At 55.8% G+C, this 18,002-nt stretch overlaps 1 protein-coding gene across 24 annotated transcripts in view; it reads left to right on the top strand.

The window, feature by feature from the left end:
- Positions 1–18,002, top strand: part of DYSF (dysferlin) — a 233,094-nt gene that overhangs the window by 93,333 nt on the left and 121,759 nt on the right. For 15 of the 24 annotated variants that reach the window (XR_012422205.1, XM_045369113.3, XM_045369106.3 and 12 more), the window contains 8 exons: positions 3,253–3,294; positions 4,951–5,066; positions 5,518–5,631; positions 6,944–7,121; positions 7,731–7,855; positions 9,903–10,009; positions 15,468–15,660; positions 17,774–17,929. Coding sequence is in view for 23 of the 24 variants with exons in the window: in XM_045369113.3 (XP_045225048.2) it covers positions 3,253–3,294; positions 4,951–5,066; positions 5,518–5,631; positions 6,944–7,121; positions 7,731–7,855; positions 9,903–10,009; positions 15,468–15,660; positions 17,774–17,929 (1,031 nt within the window). In the remaining variant the exon portion in view is untranslated. The remainder of the gene's footprint in view (positions 1–3,252; positions 3,295–4,950; positions 5,067–5,517; positions 5,632–6,943; positions 7,122–7,730; positions 7,856–9,902; positions 10,010–15,467; positions 15,661–17,773; positions 17,930–18,002) is intronic. The other 9 variants (XM_045369115.3, XM_045369111.3, XM_045369109.3 and 6 more) reach the window with 1 other exon arrangement.

Genomic DNA, 18,002 nt, shown 5'->3' with positions numbered 1-18,002 from the left:
GGGGCCAGGGCCTCTCTCTGGCCTTGAGGTCGGGCCCTTGCCTTGCTCCTGCCAAGCCTCCCTGACCTGCGCGCAGCCCCCTCGGAACGCGTCGCTCCAACTTTCCTTCCAGCCCTTTTTTATGTTGTTTCTCCACGTTGTGGGCTTCTAGCCCATTGGGGCGATAGACAACACTTGTATTTCCTCACTGCTCTCAAAGCCCAAATGAAACTGAACTGTAAAAACAAGTTCTTTCTCTGTATTTCCCCGCCTCAGGGTTCACCAGATGATTTGGTTCAACTAGGAGTTTTTGTTTTTCTGTTTTTGTTTTTGTTTCCAGTGAGGACAAGACCTAACACTAACCTCTTAAACACCTCTGCCCACAAGTTTGCCTGGGCACACTAGAGTGTTCCTTGGACCCTGTGCTCTGAAGTATTAAGTAAGAATTTTGTTTTTTAAAAAAGAGTGCTTTCCTTAGAAGCTGCAGGTCTTTTGAAAGGTAATAGGCACATGAGCTCTGTGAAATGTACACAGATTCTTTCATAACTTTATACATAGGAAACTCATGCTCCATAAATAGCACTTGTATCTTAGTGTTTTCCATAGCTAAGAAATCCAAAGTTAGTCTCCTTTCGTCTCTGGAATGTAGATGATGCTGATTTCCCAGCAGTTTTCAGTTTCTCCTCTTGCCTGGCGCAAGTGAGAGTCAGGCAGCCAGCCGCCGTGGGCTTGGGGATGTGCCGAGAGGCAGAGGGAGCTGGCGGGGCAGACTGCAGGTGACGGCCTCAGCTTCTTCATGCACCTCCCAGGGACTGTGTGCAGGGCTGGGACTTGTGGCTCACTGGGCTAGGAGGTCCTGCTCTCTATCTCCTTCAGCTTCCCCCAGGTGAGGCAGCTGAGCTTTGTTGCTCGGGTCACAGAACTGGGAGCATTCATCTGTGTTTTGGACTTCCATAGCCCCAGCTCTCTGGACTGAGGGAAAACACAATAAAATACTTATGTTTTGGCAGAAGGGTGATGTGGACGAAATAGAGGCCTTGTCTTGGGTGGCTTCACTAGTCACTGTGCCCTTGAACTGTCTGCAGACACAGGGGCGAGAGCCCAGGATGGGCCTTCACACCCAGAGACTGTGATCCGCCCCCAAGTCAGGAGTCATTGACCTAAGACATCAGCAGGGCCGTGTCTTATTGCATATTCCCAGTGCCTCCTCCTGCACCTGGTTAGGTTTGCTGAATGAACAAATGAATGAAAGAATGTGTGAATTAGGTTGGGTGCAGTGACTCACACCTGTAATCCCAGCACTTTGGGAGGCCGAGGTGGGTGGATCACCTGAGTTCAGGAGTTCGAGACCAGCCTGGTCAACATAGTAAAACCCCATCTCTACTAAAAATACAAAAAATAGCCCAGCATGGTGGTGGGCGCCTGTAATCCTAGCTACTTGGGAGGCTGAGGCAGGAGAATCACTTGAACCTGGGAGGTGGAGGTTGCAGTGAGCCGAGATCATGCCGCTGTGCTCCAGCCTGGGTGACAAGAGTGAGACACTGTCTAAATAAATAAAAAGAAAGAAAGAAAGAAAGAAAAGAAAAGAAAAGAAAAGAAAGAAAGGGTGAATTAATGAAAAGGTGTGGTTGGGAGGCAGGCTGCTCTGCAGTTACCCACTTGGTCCTCTGAGCCACCAGAGGCATGTGTTGGTCAGATGGCCGATGGGATTAGGGGGACTTCTGCATCTGGGCTGGGCACCAGTCTGCAGCCAGAATTCAAAATCAGTCTGGGTGGGAAGCCAACTTCGCCTCTGTAAGAAGCACATGGGGGTTGGAACTGTGACCTTGGCCTCATTAGCCCAAGATAACAGGCCAGGCCTGTTAGTAATCATTTAGAAGGAGCTTAAAATGGGATCTGTTTCCTTCCGGTGGTCCCTGGCCACTGCTCTCCTTGGGCCTGCAGCTGTGCCTGTGTTGGCCCTCTCGCTGTTGCAGAAATCTCCCCACGAGCAGAGCCCTGGCTTGCCCATGGAAGGAAACCTCTTGCTTTGGAGATGAAGGTGGCCATGAATTATGATTTATGCGGCCCTGGTGTCTGCCGGCTGATGTTTGTAGCTGAGGCCTGGCTGAGGAGGGCCGAGGGGCTGGGCCGGGCCCTCCTTGCTGCCTCTGCCCTGTCCTCACTCCGGACGGCCATGCTGCCTTCTCTCTTCTCCACTCTTTCTCTCTGTGTCTTTGTGCACTCTTCCTTCACAAAGTTTTCCTCAACCCTTGACTTCTGACTGCAGTCACAGGGCTAGGGGAAAAGAAGTGTTTCCTGGAGGACAGCAACAGGTAAAGGTAAACGAGGAAGGGAAGTAATCAGCAAGTTCACCAACCACGTCCCGGGTGGGCACGTGACCTCAGACTGCGTCACACTTTGCTGTTGCAGAAGGAGAATGGGAAGGTCAGATTTGGGAAGAGGCAGAAATCAGAGAGGACAGTGGAGGAAGACCGAGGGGTGTCCGCTTCCTTGGCGGCATTGTGTACCTGCCTAGCAGTGAGGGACAGATTCAGAGTCCATATGTGTGCCAGAGCATTTCCTTCCTTGCTTTTCTTATTTCTAGACATTCCTTACCAACATTTAGGGGCACACCCAAGTGTGTAGCGTGTTCAGCTTGTGGACAGCGTCTGGCTCTGTGCTTCCCTGGAAGCGGCCTGTGTCAGAAGCTAGATGCCAGTGCCTGCTGTTGTGAACATGCAACGTGGAGCCTTCAGGGGTGATTCTGGACACGGCCACTAGGTGGAGATGTTGTGCCTTGAAATGTCCCTGCTCAGCGCGCCTGGTTCCAAGTGCGACCTGCCTGTGGGCTTGGAGTGTGGGGAGTGCCTCGCTTCCTAGCTCTGGCCCTTTTGTGTCTCCCCACCCTTCCGTTGTGTCTGTACTTTGTTCCCCTCACTTATCTGGCTATCATATGGAAAAGCACATTTTCTTTTCTGAATTATTCCTTGAGTGTATTGAATCAAATTTCGGGTCCGGCAAACGGAACACACAGAGTGATGGGCGGGCCAAGTGGGACCCCTAGGGCTCATGGGGTGTTGGGGGCTGCGTCTGGAGGGGCCGTGATGATTTAGTTTATGATAAATTTACAGCTGGGCAGAGGGTGGGGCCTCGGGCTGCATCTGTTTCACAGCCTGGAGCTGTCTTTCCATCTGTCTGTCTGCCAGCTCTCCATCCACAGCCTGTTCATGTAACCAGTACTTCTCCCAGCCATGCCCACCCTAACCCCTTTTCCATTTCTTTACGCTTCAGAGGAGACTGCAGGTGCCGTCAAGCCTTCGAAAGCCTCAGACCGTACGTTGCTGTCACCTTGGGGACAACCAGGGGAGCGGGGCCTTGGGTTTCGGTTAGAGGGGCGAGGGTGCTGGAGGCATGGGGGTTTTTGATTTGCCTGAGGTGGGACTGAGGTTCCCCCACAAATGTAAGTCTCTGGACTTACATTTGCTGTCGCCTCTCAGCCTCTGTAGAGCATGTAAATCGTCTGGAATGCTTTAAGGGCCAATTTCCTCCCATTTTCCCCAACCCTTCCTAAATGGGATAGGCTTGGGCCGATGCTCCAGTTAGACCCCTCTGTCTGGTAGTGAGGGGTAGGGGCAGGCATGGGGGTCTGGAGTGGGGCAAGGGGAGTGTGAGGTGTTTCAGGGGCCAGGAGGAGGCCAAGAGGAGTTAAAAACTCTTGGAGTTGAAATCCTCAAGGTAAATCATAATTGAGATGATTAACGCAAATAATTAGTAATGCTCCTGTTAGCCCATCTACCTGGGCCTCTCACCTGTCCTGAAGGCCAGTGCCCTGTCTGTGCTGGGGTCTAGGAGAGGGAAGGTGTTGAAGGAGGTGGGGTGGCCCCTGGCTGAGAAGGGAGGTGAGGCTCCAGCCTTCTGGTCCCTCCCTGTCCTGGCTCCTCCCTCATCCCTAGGGTCTCGGCAGGGGCTGGACTCGCAGTGCATGACCTTAGGTCTGGCTCAAACACTTCTCTGCTGAGGCCATTTGTTTTGTGCCTACTTTGGCTCATTCTTGTGTGGACTGATTGGGTCGTTCCAGAGGGTTCCCGTCTCTGGCCCTGCTTTCCACTTTTGGTATTTTGGAAACAACCTCTTCCCCATTCCTCTGAAAGGGACAGTGTGGCATTTTAGGGTTTTCAGGGTATGGCCAGTAAAGTCCCATTGGGAAACTCAGTTGTGAGCTGGAAAATGATGTTAGCAAAAGAGAGCCTCCAAAAAAGGATGGAAAGGATGTGGAGAGATTTCCCCTCTTCAGGAGTGTAATTCTCTCTGCTCTGACCTGCTCTGTTAAAAAATGTTCTTTGCACAATGTGTGTGTGTGTGTGGAGGAGATTCTGGGATGAGGCAAGCCCATTAGGGCAGGGGGTATGTGCCTGGCGGCTGCCCTAGGGAGGAGGAACGTCTAGCTGGGCTCCATCCCTGGCCTCCTGGGAGATGGTTTCTCTTGTTACCGGGCTCTGGGACCTCTTAGGTCCTCCCCACTGGCTGCAGGGCCTACAGTGCCTATAGAAGCGTAGGATGGAGAGCAGATGCAGGACTTGATGGGGTGGGGCTGGGGAGGGGCACAAGCAGTAGAGGGCCTTGAACCCCAACTTTGTGTGCTGGCTGAGTGCATGGGCTTTGAGGTGACACCATTCTGGGCCCTGCCACCTTGTAGTCATGTGTTTCTTTGCATCTCTGAGCCTCAGTTTCCTCATCTATAAAATGAGACTAATAAAAATAATAAAAATATGATTGCATCTCAGCATGATGGTGAGGAGTAAAGAGACTTAGGGGAGGGCACGAGAGCTATCGCTCGTGGCGTTCGTCTTTATACACTGACAGGAGCTGCATCGGGTGCATGTGGGGGGAACTGAGGGTCAGGGGTGGGCTCAGGCTGGAAGGTGGCTGGGTTGAGCATTGGGAAGCCCCACTGGGCCGATCCCTCTGATTGCCACTTGTGTCTCCCAGTGGATGACCACCTGGGCTTCCTCCCCACTTTTGGGCCCTGCTACATCAACCTCTATGGCAGTCCCAGAGAGTTCACGGGCTTCCTGGACCCCTACGCAGAGCTCAACACAGGCAAGGTGAGCCGGCTGGAGCCCTGCTTAGCAAGGGCAGGATGCCAGATGCCCAGGTCCCTCAGGAGCCCAGGCCTGTATGCAGAGTCTTCCAACCCTACCTGGGGGCCCACAACCAGGCAGCCACCCACTCAGGGAATTCTCCTTCTGCCCCTTGACGCTGCCTTTCCCGAGTGCCAGTCTGATCCTTCCATGTTCCCCGCCCTGAAGGACCCAGACCCTGTCTCTCTTTCTTCATCTTTTGTTCTGGGTTGGCATCTGGCACTGTCCGTCTGGGTGGCTTGTCATATCCCCTGAACTCTCTGGGCCATGCTTCCTCATCTGCAGAGAGATGAGGTTGGCTCAGGGACCTCCTGGGTGCCTGGGAGATGAGCTACCTCAGGGCCAGAGGGTGCCCCTTTCCTTCCCCTCCTTCCCTCTGTCTCCCCTGCTCCTGGTGACCTGACCTCCCTGGCAGGGGGAAGGTGTGGCTTATCGTGGCCGGCTTCTGCTTTCCCTGGAGACCAAGCTGGTGGAGCACAGTGAGCAGAAGGTGGAGGACCTTCCTGCAGATGACATCCTCCGGGTGGAGGTGAGGGGCATGGCTCTTGGTGGGACCTGGGTGTCGGGGCGGGGAAGGGATGGCCACACTGGACTGGCCTTGAGGTGTCATGGCAGAGGGAGGACTCAGCTCTGCCTACATGCATAGTGCCTTTACCTCTCTGGGCCTCAGGTCTCAGCTGTAAAGTGGGAATAAATTAACACTTGCCCCTGCCTCCCTGGAGGGATGATCAGAGGCTCAGAGAAGATAAATGAAAATATTTCAAAAGTCTAGAGTTTGATGCAAAATGAGATGTGATTTTGTAATAATAATGTAAGGATAACTATTAAGTCAAATAAGCACTGAACATGTATCAGGCACTGTGCTGCTGACACCTCTGCTGTTATTGACTCCTCCCAACACCATGAGGTGGCTGCTGTTATTATTATTATCCCCATTTTACAGATGAGGAAACAGGCTCAGATATATCAGAGCAACAAATGGTGGAGCTTGGCCTTGTGTCCAGGAGGCAGCTGTGCAGAGTCTGTGTGGTGATTTAAGCTGTTAGACACAGTGGTCAGATGGCTCTGGTTTGAATTCTGGCTGCAGCACTTACAGGCTCCATCAGTTTCCCTATCTGGAATGTGGGGATATATTATACTTAAAGTTGTATTATATAGCTTGTAATAATATATTTATAAGATGGTTGTGAGAATTAAGGAAATTAATACACATATGCAGTAAGCACTTACTAAGTGCTAGCTGTTGCTACTGTTTACATTCACCTAATACCCAATTGTCTGACCCCTCTTCTCTCAATCATAGGATTGAGTTCCTGCCCTGTCCCCGCCCTATGCTCAGCGCCTGGAGGGGACAAAGAGACCCTTTCATCCCAGGCACATGACAGTGGCAGTCCGTGTGTCCTGCAGAGCTGGCTGCTGAGGGGGAGACCCTGAGTGGCATGGGGCAGGAGCTCTGGGCAGGCGCCTGGTGGCTTAGAGCCTTTAGCCCCTCTGAATGGCAGAGAAGTTCCAGGTTGCCCCTGTGGGCCCAGTGGGAGACCCCACTCAGCTGATGTGGTGGTACCATCGCTGCTGGTTTGGATTAGGGGCAGCTTGACCTTGGAGGAGCAGCTTTTATTAGGGAAACATGGCCAGACGCACGCAGATCTGGAATGAGCTTGTTCAGTTAGCAATGAAATCTGGATGCTGTTTCTTTCTTGGGCTACTTGCCACCCGTCAGTCCAGCCAGGAGCTATTGGGTGCCGGCTATGGCCAGGGCCTGCCAGATACATGTCCCCTCCCTAGCCCGGGTGCCTTTCTTTGCTTCTCCTGTGACCCTCTGGCCCACTCTCTGCTCACAGAAGTACCTTAGGAGGCGCAAGTACTCCCTGTTTGCGGCCTTCTACTCGGCCACCATGCTGCAGGATGTGGATGACGCCATCCAGTTTGAGGTCAGCATCGGGAACTATGGGAACAAGTTCGACATGACCTGCCTGCCGCTGGCCTCCACCACTCAGTATAGCCGTGCAGTCTTTGACGGTGAGGCAGTGCTCCTGGCTGGGACCCCGATCACAGGATCATAGAGCAGGGGGCCACACCTTAAATCCTGCCTCCCACGGAAAGCTGCTGGAGGCTATTCAAAGACCCTGGCCCTGGCCAACCTGTTCCAGCTGTCCCCTTGCTCTCCTCCAGGCGAGGGGCCCTGCTACTAGTGCCCACAGATGCAGCTCCTGGGACCAGCTGTGGTCAGCATTGACCCCGATCCATCCTGCTCATTTCAAGGAGTCTGCCGGCCTTGGTTTGGACATTTTAGGGAGTGTGGCCTTGGGTTTCCCAGGGCAGCTGTAACAACTCCTCAGTTTTGACATGCCCTGGAGCCCTAATGAGAGCTGCAGCTGTCTGCTCAACTCACACAGAGAGCTCAGGCACCTCTTTCGGACACTGGGCAACACGGGTCACTCCACGTGTGTCCAAGAGAGTTCTTCGAGGGGAAGGGTGAGCAGGTGCCTGTCTCTCTCCCACGTGTGGTCCCCTTCCCAGCTCTGCCAGTCCTAGCCCTGGAGTGCCCAGGAGGCTGGCACTCTTAGCACCCCATCCCACCCGCCCTCCGCTCCTGGCACAGTGCTCAGGCCTGTCTCTCCATTCCAGGGTGCCACTACTACTACCTACCCTGGGGCAACGTGAAACCTGTGGTGGTGCTGTCATCCTACTGGGAGGACATCAGCCATAGAATCGAGACTCAGAACCAGCTGCTTGGGATTGCTGACCGGCTGGTGAGTGAAAACGTGCCCAAAGCTGCACACGCCTGTGCATGCACCTGCTACCCCGCTGCACGGGGCGTCTCAGACCACCATCCACTGGTGCACACACTGACACATGGCTGTGCCTACTAACCTTCGTGGTTGGTGTCCTCGGTGTCTTGGCAGTACCAGGCTTGTGGTCCTGTCCTGTACACTTGGAAGAGGAGAAAGGGGATGCGAGCAACCTGAGGCAGCTCCAGTGTGCAGTGGGACCCAGGGCAAGGGAGCAGAAAGAAAACCTATGTCACGCAGCAGGGCACGGCCTTGCTCTCGCTCACTTACTCATTACAGGCCTTCGGACTCTTAATGCACGCAAGGGCTTATGCTAGAAACTTCTAGCCAGAAGCTAGAGGCCAGAGGTGAACAAGGAGCTGGCTCTGTCTTCAGGGAGTCAGTTTATTAAAGGAGGGCATAGGCTCACTTGTGCCTCTCATACAGGGCTTTCTAAACTTAGGTACAGGTGACACTCCAGGGGCAGAGAGATGTTGGGCTCAGAGCAGGGAGGGTGGCCAAGGAGCATCAGGAAGGCATCACAGGCCAGCGAGGGGGCTGTGTCCAGTGCAAGCAGATGGGGGGTGGGAACCCAGCTAGGCCACCATTGCAGGAGCCTGAGGGAGGGTGACCAAGCCCTGGGAAGGAGATGGCCTCGGGCGGGGGTGGAAATTGCAGGACTTGAGCTACAAGGCCTTGGTGGCCAACTGGATTTGGGGCTGAGGAAGGGCTATAAGGAGGAACTCAGGTGGCTGGGGAATTGGGAAGCTGGGGAGAAGAGCAGAGCATATGAGGTCAGGTTCTGTTTTGGGGGTGAGGAGGGGACATCTGGGGAGGCCCCTACAGATGCTGGATGCTGCAGTCCTGGCACTTGGCCAGAATGGAGGAGAATCACAGGTGGGCAGAGGTGTAGAGGCCAAGGGAGGTGAGGAGGTTGAGTGGGAAGCTGATGGTCCTGGCAGTGGCTCTAGGGGCTTCTGTGGTGTGGATGGGGACAGCTGGTGGGAAAATGCAGGAGACAGGTGCAGGCTCCACTGCAGGAGCATGCTGGGATCAGCAGGTGGAGGGAAGCGGGGCTGGAGAGGCCTGGGCATATCTGTGGGTGGGGAGGTGAGCATGGCTTGAAGGAAAGGTGGACAGAGAAGGGAAGGAGGCCATGGTGGCCCCACCTTCCCAGAGACTGGCAGTTCTAGGGGAAAGAGGAGACCAGCGAGTGCTGAGATGGGGAGAACGTGGAGTTGATGCCATACAGCTCTAGACTCTGCCTTCTGGGCCAATCACTGGCTCACAGCAAGACTCCAGACTCCAAGAGGGCAGGGACCATGTTCTTTCCAGTTCTATGAGACCGGTAGTCCAAATCCCGAGTACACGTCCTTGCTCAGGAAGGCCGGTGGGTGGGGAGGGGCGTGTGGGGGGCTGAGGGACAGTCCTTGGCCTCTCAGCTCAGGGCTGAGGCCCCATGGAGAGGGCTGGAGAAAAGCTTGGTAAGGGCCTGTTTCCCTGGGAGGCAGCACAGGGAATGAGCAGCCACGGGAGTTTGAGGAAGGAGGTTCCTGTGATTAGAGGTGGCGGGACTGCTCCTGGGAAGAGGGTGCTCTTCGTCTAAGCCTCATCGGGTGGTAGAATCTGGAAAGGAGAGAGGGTTCCAGGTGGGGAACCAGAGCAGGCTCGGAGAGGGCCACTCACCTGTGGGAAGCCAGGCCTGCTTTGAGGGTGGCAGGGAGGAATCAGAAGCCATCAAGTTCTTTCCAAGTCTGCAGAACCCCCGCCCCCGCCCCCGAGCTCCTTGTGACTACATGTGAGGCTGGAGTTCCAGGTACGAGACTTTGGATGTATTTGGGTACGGGCAGCCTTGGAAGGTTCTTGAGTCAGGATAGAACCTGGTTTGTTGGGCCTGGGCTCTGCCTTCTTTGCTCTAACTGTTCACTCCTTTTTGGTTCAGTAGCAGTGACAGGGCCTAGGGGCTGGGTCCAGCGTGCACCCTCTGCCCTGTGGTGACACACCTGACCCTTGCCTGCCCCTTCCACAGGAAGCTGGCCTGGAGCAGGTCCACCTGGCCCTGAAGGCGCAGTGCTCCACGGAGGACGTGGACTCACTGGTGGCTCAGATGATGGATGAGCTCATCGCAGGCTGCAGGTAGGGGGGACCTGGCGCCCCTGGTGCCCTCCTCTCCTGGCTCAACTGGGCCTGTTTCGCTGGGAGTGCTCGTGTGTGGCGGTGAGCAATGGCACGTCTCCCAGCCACGCTTGGCCAGCAGTCCAGCCCGTGCTGAGTCCAAAGGTGGTGGAGCCAGCGCAGGAGTTGAAAAGGTGACATTGAGAGCAGGTCATAAATCTCCCTGCAGCAGCGGCAGCTGCGGGCCCGGCGGCCGGCTCACCTGAATGGGGGGCATTGTGTCTCTGATCCCTGACCTCTTATTTCCCTGATGGAATCTCCAGGAGGAGCTGGCTGGGGGGTGGGGTGACGGCGCCCCTCATTCCCTCAAGGCCATGTCGGGGATCATGGTTTCTGTTTAGCCTTCTATTGACACGGCTGATTGTCGACTTCAGGAAAAGAAGGCCCGGGGTGTGGAGGCCCAGCAGAGGGGTGCATCTCACATCTCCTCCACTGCCATGTGGTTTTGGGGGGCCACCCGTGGGTTCTGACCCTTGGTTTTCTCAACTTCAACCTGGCATGAAGAATAACTACTTTATAATATCTTCTAAACAAAGTGCCCGGCCCTTGGGAAAGATTTAATAAGTGGTAGCATAATTATTGCTCAGAAGAAGAAATGTTGGGAGACTTAGCTCCTGGTCTCTTTATCTGACTTTGTGACTTTGGGAAGCTTCTCTTCTCTGGACTTTAGTTTTCTCAGCTGTTAAATGGACTTAAATAGTCACCCCTCTGCTCTCCACGGGGTTAATATATGCAAATGTGTGAATATACACAAATGTATTCTATGCCCCCTATACGCCTCATCACCCCTCCCTCAGCATGGCCGTACAGCCCTGCTGAACGCATCAGAGAACTGATAACCATGGCCACTGATGTAGCATCCCTTCTTATGTTTCAGTTAGGAAGTATATCTTTATCAAAATATTACCCCCAGAGAAATATTACCCCCAGCGGTGGAATTCCAGACAGGCCATTCACCCATTTCCCCCAACCTTCCTGAAGCCTGGCAGGCTCAGTGCCAGACACCCAGAGCATACTGACAAAGGTACAACTTCAGCCCTCCAGGGATGGTTGGATGCAAAAAATGGGCAGAGGAGGTAAAGTCTGTTAGGAAGTTAGAGGTGTGCACTGTAGGAGCTCCAAGCAGGTGCATCTCATTCCCACTAACTGAATTCAGGGAAGCTTCCTGGAGAAGGGGATGCCTGTGGTGGACTTTGAGGGAGGAGCAGGAGTTAGCCTTTGGAGAGGGGACTGCCAAGGCAAAAGCACAGAAGCCTGAAATGCCTGCTGCCTCCTGGGTGGGGGAGGTGGCAGGAGAGGCTGTTGCCCAATTGGGTGGCCCTGAGGGTCTCTGCTATTAACCAACCATGAAATCTTATGAAGTAGAAAGTAGGCTGGGTGTGGAGGCTCACAGCTGTAATCCCAGCACTTTGGGAGACTGAGGTGGACAGATCACTTGAGGTCAAGAGTTCAAGGCCAGCCTGGCCCCATCTCTACTAAAAATACAAAAATTAGCCATGTGTGGTGGCGGGTGCCTGTAATCCCAGCTACTTGGGAGACTGAGGCAGGAGAATTGCTTGAACCCAGGAGGTGGATGTTGCAGTGAGCTGAGATCACGCCCCTACACTCCAGACTGGGTGACAGAGCAAGACTCTGTCTCAAAAAAAAAAAAAAAAGTAAATGACCCTTGTTTTACAGATAGGAAACTGAGGCACAGGGAGGAAGGCTGATTAACTTGCCCAGATTCACACACCTAGTGAGTGGCAGAACCTCCTTGCAGTGCTGCTCTGTAATGGACAGAACTTGATGGGGTGAATGTGGCAGCCACAGGAAGGTTCAGAATGATCCCCTGGTCCTGGCCAGGGTGGCTAGGTGGGCATGGGGGCCGTGCTCTGAGAGGGTCAGCAGGAGGAGGAGCCAGTTGAGGGGGAGGTGAGGCATTCGGGACAGGCTGTGTTGAGGCATCTGTGAGGAAGCTGGCTTGTGGTCTGGAGGTGGGAGGACAGAATGGGGTTGGAGGGGCGCATACGGGCACGGTCAGCCTGGGGTGGCCGCAGCCACTGGGTGAGTTCCCCAGGGCATCCCCAGGGCCCCAGGCCCCACCTGCAGGATGACTCATGGTGCCACGTTGGCACCACTTTGGATGAGGTGGGTGGGCCAGGATTCTGGGTTCTACCTGTGGCCCTGCACATGACCCCCGTGTTGTTTGTAGCTTGGCAGGTCTGAGGGGCCTGGGACATCTGAGACCCGTGGGCCCTGAGTCCTTGGCTGCCCTCAGTGACCTCTGCAGGGCTCTGCTCTTGGAGGATCTGCCTAAAAACACTTCTGGCCCCTTTGAGTCACTCTCCCGGGGTTGGACGAGTGGCTGGGCCTCCCAGCAGGGATGCTTGTTCCAGCTCAGGAGCTTGGGAGGAGAGCTGGGTTCCCGTCCTCTTGGGAATGCATAATGGCTGTCTAGGAGAGGAATTCCAGGCAGCAGGAGCAGTTCGCTCAGCTCCACCTGAGGCCACTAGTGCCCCGCACCTCAGCAAGAGGGCTTCCTCCACCCCCTCTCCTGTGTGGGAGCATCCTGTGTGATGCTGAGCACCATCACAGCCGACGTGCAGAGCAGCTGGGCATGGGGGCCTTGAGCGAACTCAGGCCCACAGCTGACCACAGCAGCTCACCCTTTCTCCAGCCAGCCTGGCCCACTTCTCCAGCATCGGTGTTCCTCATTCCATCTCAGCCCTTTTCCCGGCTCATCTTCCGGGAGCCTCCCCCTTCCCCAGGGCCGGTGGTGTCCACTCTGTTCCTCCAGCCCAGCCCTCTCCTCTGATCTCTACACCTATGAACACAACGTGCTGGACACGTCCACGTGGATGTCCCGCCAGCACCTCAGTGCTGGGTCTGGGGCTACACGTGTTGCAGACAGGTTTCATCACCTCCCGGCACTCTTTTCCCGGCTCCCCAGAACCCACGCTGGAAACCTGAGCCAGCTCTGACTGCTCGCCTCCTCTTTCCTCTGCCCCAGCCCTGGTGGCTCTGCCTCACCCATGTCCTTCCTCCTTCCTTCCTCTCCCATCCCTTCTTTAGTATCCCCATCGTCTTCAAGCTGTGTCACGCCTGCCTCCACGTCAGCCCTGTAGTGGCTGCCACTGCATCCAGGAAAAGCCCCTGCTCTCATCCTGGTGGACAGGCCTTTCTGTCCCCACCACCTGCCTCATGGAGCCCCTGTACTTCTGAAGCTCTGCATTGGTTTGTCTGGCCCTCAGCGTCCCCACCCCTACAGGCTCCCCCTTGCCTCTGTGTCTTTGCACTTGTGCACATGCTGCTCCATCAGCCAGGATGCCCTTCCCGCTCTTTTGGGCCTTACTAACTCCTGCTGGCCCTGCCAGGTGCAGCTCAAAACCGCTTCCTCCAGGAAGGGCTCCTGACTCTGAGGCTGCTCAGGCAGGGATCTGTTTGCATCTTTCTTCTGTGGGCCCCCTGAGAGCAGGGCCAGGTCTCATCTCTGGATGCAGCATCCAGCCCAGGCCCAGGGGAGAGCTGTTGCTCACAAGGAGTGAAATGAATGCCCCGAGGCCAGTTCATCTTTCAGGCTGGACACTGCCCAGGGTACAGGTATCCACCTGGCCCCGCAGAGGCAAGCAGGGACCTTGGGAGCAGCCCAGCCCACTCTACTGTCAGCCTGCTGAGCCCTGTGCTGGGCCTACCTGCAATTTCCAAGTCAGCCGGCGTTGGCGGGGCCCCTGGCTTTGCTTAGGGCTGGGTGGAGCGCCATCAGCTTCCTCTTCCTGGTCTCCCCTTCTTTCCGTACCCCCTGCCTTGGGCTTTCCTGAGGAGGGAAAGAGCCGAGACAGCACGGAGACAGCTTGTTAGTGGCACTCACAGGTCCTAAATGTTTCTTGGGGAGTCTTGGCTGGGCTGTAGCCTCCATGAAAATCTCCCTTTGGTGGTCTGTACTGCAGCCCCTCCCGACTCCCGACCCAGGCTGGGCGCATAAATCACCCTGGTTGGCTCGGCTCTCTCTATCCCTCTCCAGACCCGCCTGCCCCCGCCCTCAGGCCCACTCAGGCCTGGTTCCCAGGCAGGCCCCAGCCCAGGGCTCCGGCCCAGGCTCCCCCACCCCCGCCCCGCTACCCATGGAGCATGCCGCTCCACCGCTGAGGAGCGGCCTGGGGCAGCCCATCCGCGGCACCCTCGGGGCAGTAAATATTATATTACTACAGGGTGTGCAGTACGTGACCTGAGACAGGCCCCGGGGCTTAAGTTTCCCGAGATGGAGTTTGCGTACTGCTCCCCCCACCCTAAAAATTCAATTAAAAAAAATAACAGGAAAAATGTAGTGCGCCGAGGGCCTGCCAGAGTGGTGTATCTGGCGGCGGCGGTGCCGCTGCGCTCCGGCGGTAATTGGTTCTGCATAGCTCGGGGAAATTGGCAGAAAAATAAATCAGCCGGGAGCCGGGAGTCAGACGCTGCGGGGAGGGGAGGTGGGGGGGTTGCAAGTGGTGGGAGCAGACCTGGTGGAGCGGGTTTGACTAATGTCCTGTTTGGGAGTCAAGGGGGTGGGGTGGGGTGGGGGCAGGGCAGCCCCCATACCCTCAGTCAGGGAAAATGGAGCGGGGTCCTGCTTGGTTAGAGAGTGCACAGACCGCCCGGCCGCATTTCTGCATGGCGCTTGTGTGGGTACCGACCCCTGGGCTTGGAATGGCCAGGAGGAGCCATATGAAGGACTTTTAGGGTGCCTCTGTGGGATGGGGGAGGTCAGAGTTCTTTGCCTCCAAACAGGATTGAGCTTAAACCTGACTTCCTACCTCTCAGGGCTCAGGGCTGTGTTTCTGGCATTGCATGTACCCCCCACCTCCTCTCCAAAGGCTTCCCAAAACAGAGGGTTCTGGGAAGGGTTCTGTCATGGCTCCCCACCCCACCTCAGGTGGATACATCTGAGCTGCTGGCCTCCCCGCAGTGCCTGCAGTGGCTTTTCAGGGGTTTCTAAATTTCTTCCTTGAAGAATGCGGATACACAGCACAGAGCGGGCTTGTTTCAGTGCAGGCACTCAGCGCTGGGGCCTCTACTCTAGGAGGATCCAGGGGGCAGGAGCGGGACCCCCTGGGCCCTCTGAGAGCCTGTAGTCAGTGGGGCAGAGGGGAACATATGTGCAAAAGAACTCACCGGACTGGAGTTGAGGACAGATTCCAAACTGGCAGTCCTGGAATCGGGGGCTGGGGACTCCACATCAGGAGGCATGTAGGCTGACATGGGTGAGGAAGGCTTCCTGGAGGAGGTGAGGATGGAGCACATCACACAGAGATGGCTGTGCTTGTGGAGCCAGCTGGAGAAGGCACCCAGCAGGCAGGCGGAGGGGGTGGGGCCTGCTGTGAGAACCCCAACACATGTGCATGCCTGGACCTGGGGGAGCCCTGGGCTCATCAGGTGCACTCCATCTGTCTGTCCCTCACAGCCAGCCTCTGGGTGATATCCATGAGATACCCTCTGCCACCCACCTGGACGAGTACCTGTACCGGCTGCGCACCCGTCACCTGAGCCAAATCACGGAGGCTGCCCTGGCCCTGAAGCTTGGCCACAGTGAGCTCCCTGCTGCTCTGGATCAGGCTGAGGACTGGCTCCTGCGTCTGCGTGCCCTCGCTGAGGAGGTAATTAAGCCTGCGGGTACCTTTCTTCATCTGCTCTCCTGCTGCCTGGAACATCAGAACTGGCAGGCTCAAGGGGAATGTCTGGATTATTACCCACCCTGGTTCCATTGCTGGGTGACCTTGGGCAGGTGACTTAACCTCTCTGAACCTCAATGGACCAATTTATAGAAGGAAGAGAGAGGGTGTGATGGGATACTGGGTGTTATGGGGCCTGGCACAGAACCTGGCACACAATAGGTAACTAATAAATGCCCTCTGCTTGCCAAAGTATGTCAGAGACAGAGCTGGAACCAGAATCCAGGTGCCTGGTTCTAGGTTCAGTGCCAGGGCCTGCTTCTCCAGGTTCCCGACTCCTTCTTCCTGCCAGCCAGTGCCTGTCTGCACCTGGCCAACAACCTCCCCTGCCTGGACCCTCTGTTTCCTGTTGTCCTGGATGCCTCTGAGCCCCAGGTGCAAGAAGGCTACATTTTCAGTAACTCTGAGCTTTGCTGTATCTGATCAGAGAGGACCGGCTCTGGTTTGTCTTTGGGGAACTATTTCCCCACCTGCAGAACCTCCCCCTGAGGTCTGTGTGGCCAGATGCACCCACCCCGTTCCCTGGCAAACAGGCAGGTCAGGGATTTTTGTCTGGAATGAGAAGGGTCTGCTCACAAGTGGTGGGCAGACATCGCTGCTGCCTGCTCTGACCAGACTCATGTGGGACTCCCAGGCAGGAGGTAGGGGCTCTCCCCAGGAGTGTGAGAAGGGCAGGGCCAGGAGAGGGGCTACTGGAGGAAGCTGTGGAAGGGGAGAGGGAGGCTGCTCAGGAAGGGATGTGGGTCCCTGGAGTCAGCAGGGCCTATAGGCACAGGCTGGTTCCCTGGCGGACACTGTGTTGCTCAGCTGTGGACCAACCCCTCACAGTGGCAGCAGAACAACCCCTCAGGCTGGTCATGGGCTGCTTTCTGTAATCTCAGCCCAGACTGACCCCTGAATTCTAAGCATCAATTGTGATATGACTGGAAGGGGTTAAGGTCGAACAGTGCTGTTACTGTAAGGGTCCCGTGGAGAGAGCCCTTCTCAAACTTGCATGTGCATCAGAATCCCTTGGAGGGCTTGTGAAAAGCAGGTTAGGGCCCGCCCCTCGAGTTCCTGGCCCTCATGGAACTGGGGCAGAGCCTGAAAATATGCATTTCTAACAAGTTCCCAGAAGCTGCTGCTGCTGTGGGCGCCACATTGAGAACCCCTGGTATAGTGGCTAGGAACGCATATTTGGAGTCAGAAAAACCTGCATTGGTTCCTAAGCTTTCGAAGCCTGAATTTCCTCACCTGTCAAATGGGGCTGCCTGTCTTGCCTCCTGGGCTCGCTGTTGGGGTTCAGTGAAGTGATGCATGGGCATGCTTCACCTGTGCTGCAGGAGCATCAGCTCAGCAGGAGCCCTGGGTGGAGACCTGGCTCCACTTGGGCTCACTTTGCTCACCATCCTTGGAAGCAAATGGACCCTTACCCAATCAGCCTGCTCGCCAGAGTGTGCAGCTGGGAGCAGTTGTCAATCATGCTGGAGGGGCTTAGGGGCCTCGCAGTTTCGTTCCGGACTAGTCACCATTTTCAGAGTCCAGTGTCTTCAGGCCACGGGAATCCTGCTGCTAGGGGAGGAGGGTGTGTGTCCTCTGGGAAGGGCGTACCTTCCATGGATCTGTTCCCGCTTTCGGGACTGAGGAACGTGGGTGGTGTCCTAGGCATAATGTTACCTCCCTGGTCAAATCTCGTTCTCTGATGTTTGCCCCCGGGAATGTCTACCTGGTAGCGAGGACCTAAGAATGTAAGGTCTGAGGTCCAGGCAGGAGTGTCTCTTCCCAGAAGGATGTACTCAGCTCAGTAACCTTGGCAGGCTTCTCATGTGAGCTGGGGGCTGCCTTATGCTCTGTCCTCTGGGGGCTTACTGCCACTCAAGCCAGACACCGGCCAGCCCTGGGAGGTCTGGGGGAAGGCCAGGGTGGGCAGCATGTGGGATGGAAGCTGGGAGAGGAGAGGCCTCTGTGGCCTCTGAGTCAGAGGTCAGCTCACGGTGTGGCTGTGGGGCGTGGGCCTGGTGTGTCACCATCCCCACCCTGACCACCGCCCTCTCTTCAGCCCCAGAACAGCCTGCCGGATATCATCATCTGGATGCTGCAGGGAGACAAGCGTGTGGCATACCAGCGGGTGCCCGCCCACCAAGTCCTCTTCTCCCGGCGGGGTGCCAACTACTGTGGCAAGAATTGTGGGAAGTTGCAGACAATCTTTCTGAAAGTGAGTTTTCTTTTTTCCCAAGTCATGATCATATTTTTCCCAACACACGGCCTTTCTCCCACCTCTTCTGCTT

The sequence above is a fragment of the Macaca fascicularis genome, chromosome 13, assembly GCF_037993035.2.
Source record: "Macaca fascicularis isolate 582-1 chromosome 13, T2T-MFA8v1.1".
Taxonomy (NCBI): Eukaryota; Metazoa; Chordata; class Mammalia; order Primates; family Cercopithecidae; genus Macaca; species Macaca fascicularis.
This window is presented reverse-complemented; position numbering and strand designations above follow the sequence as displayed.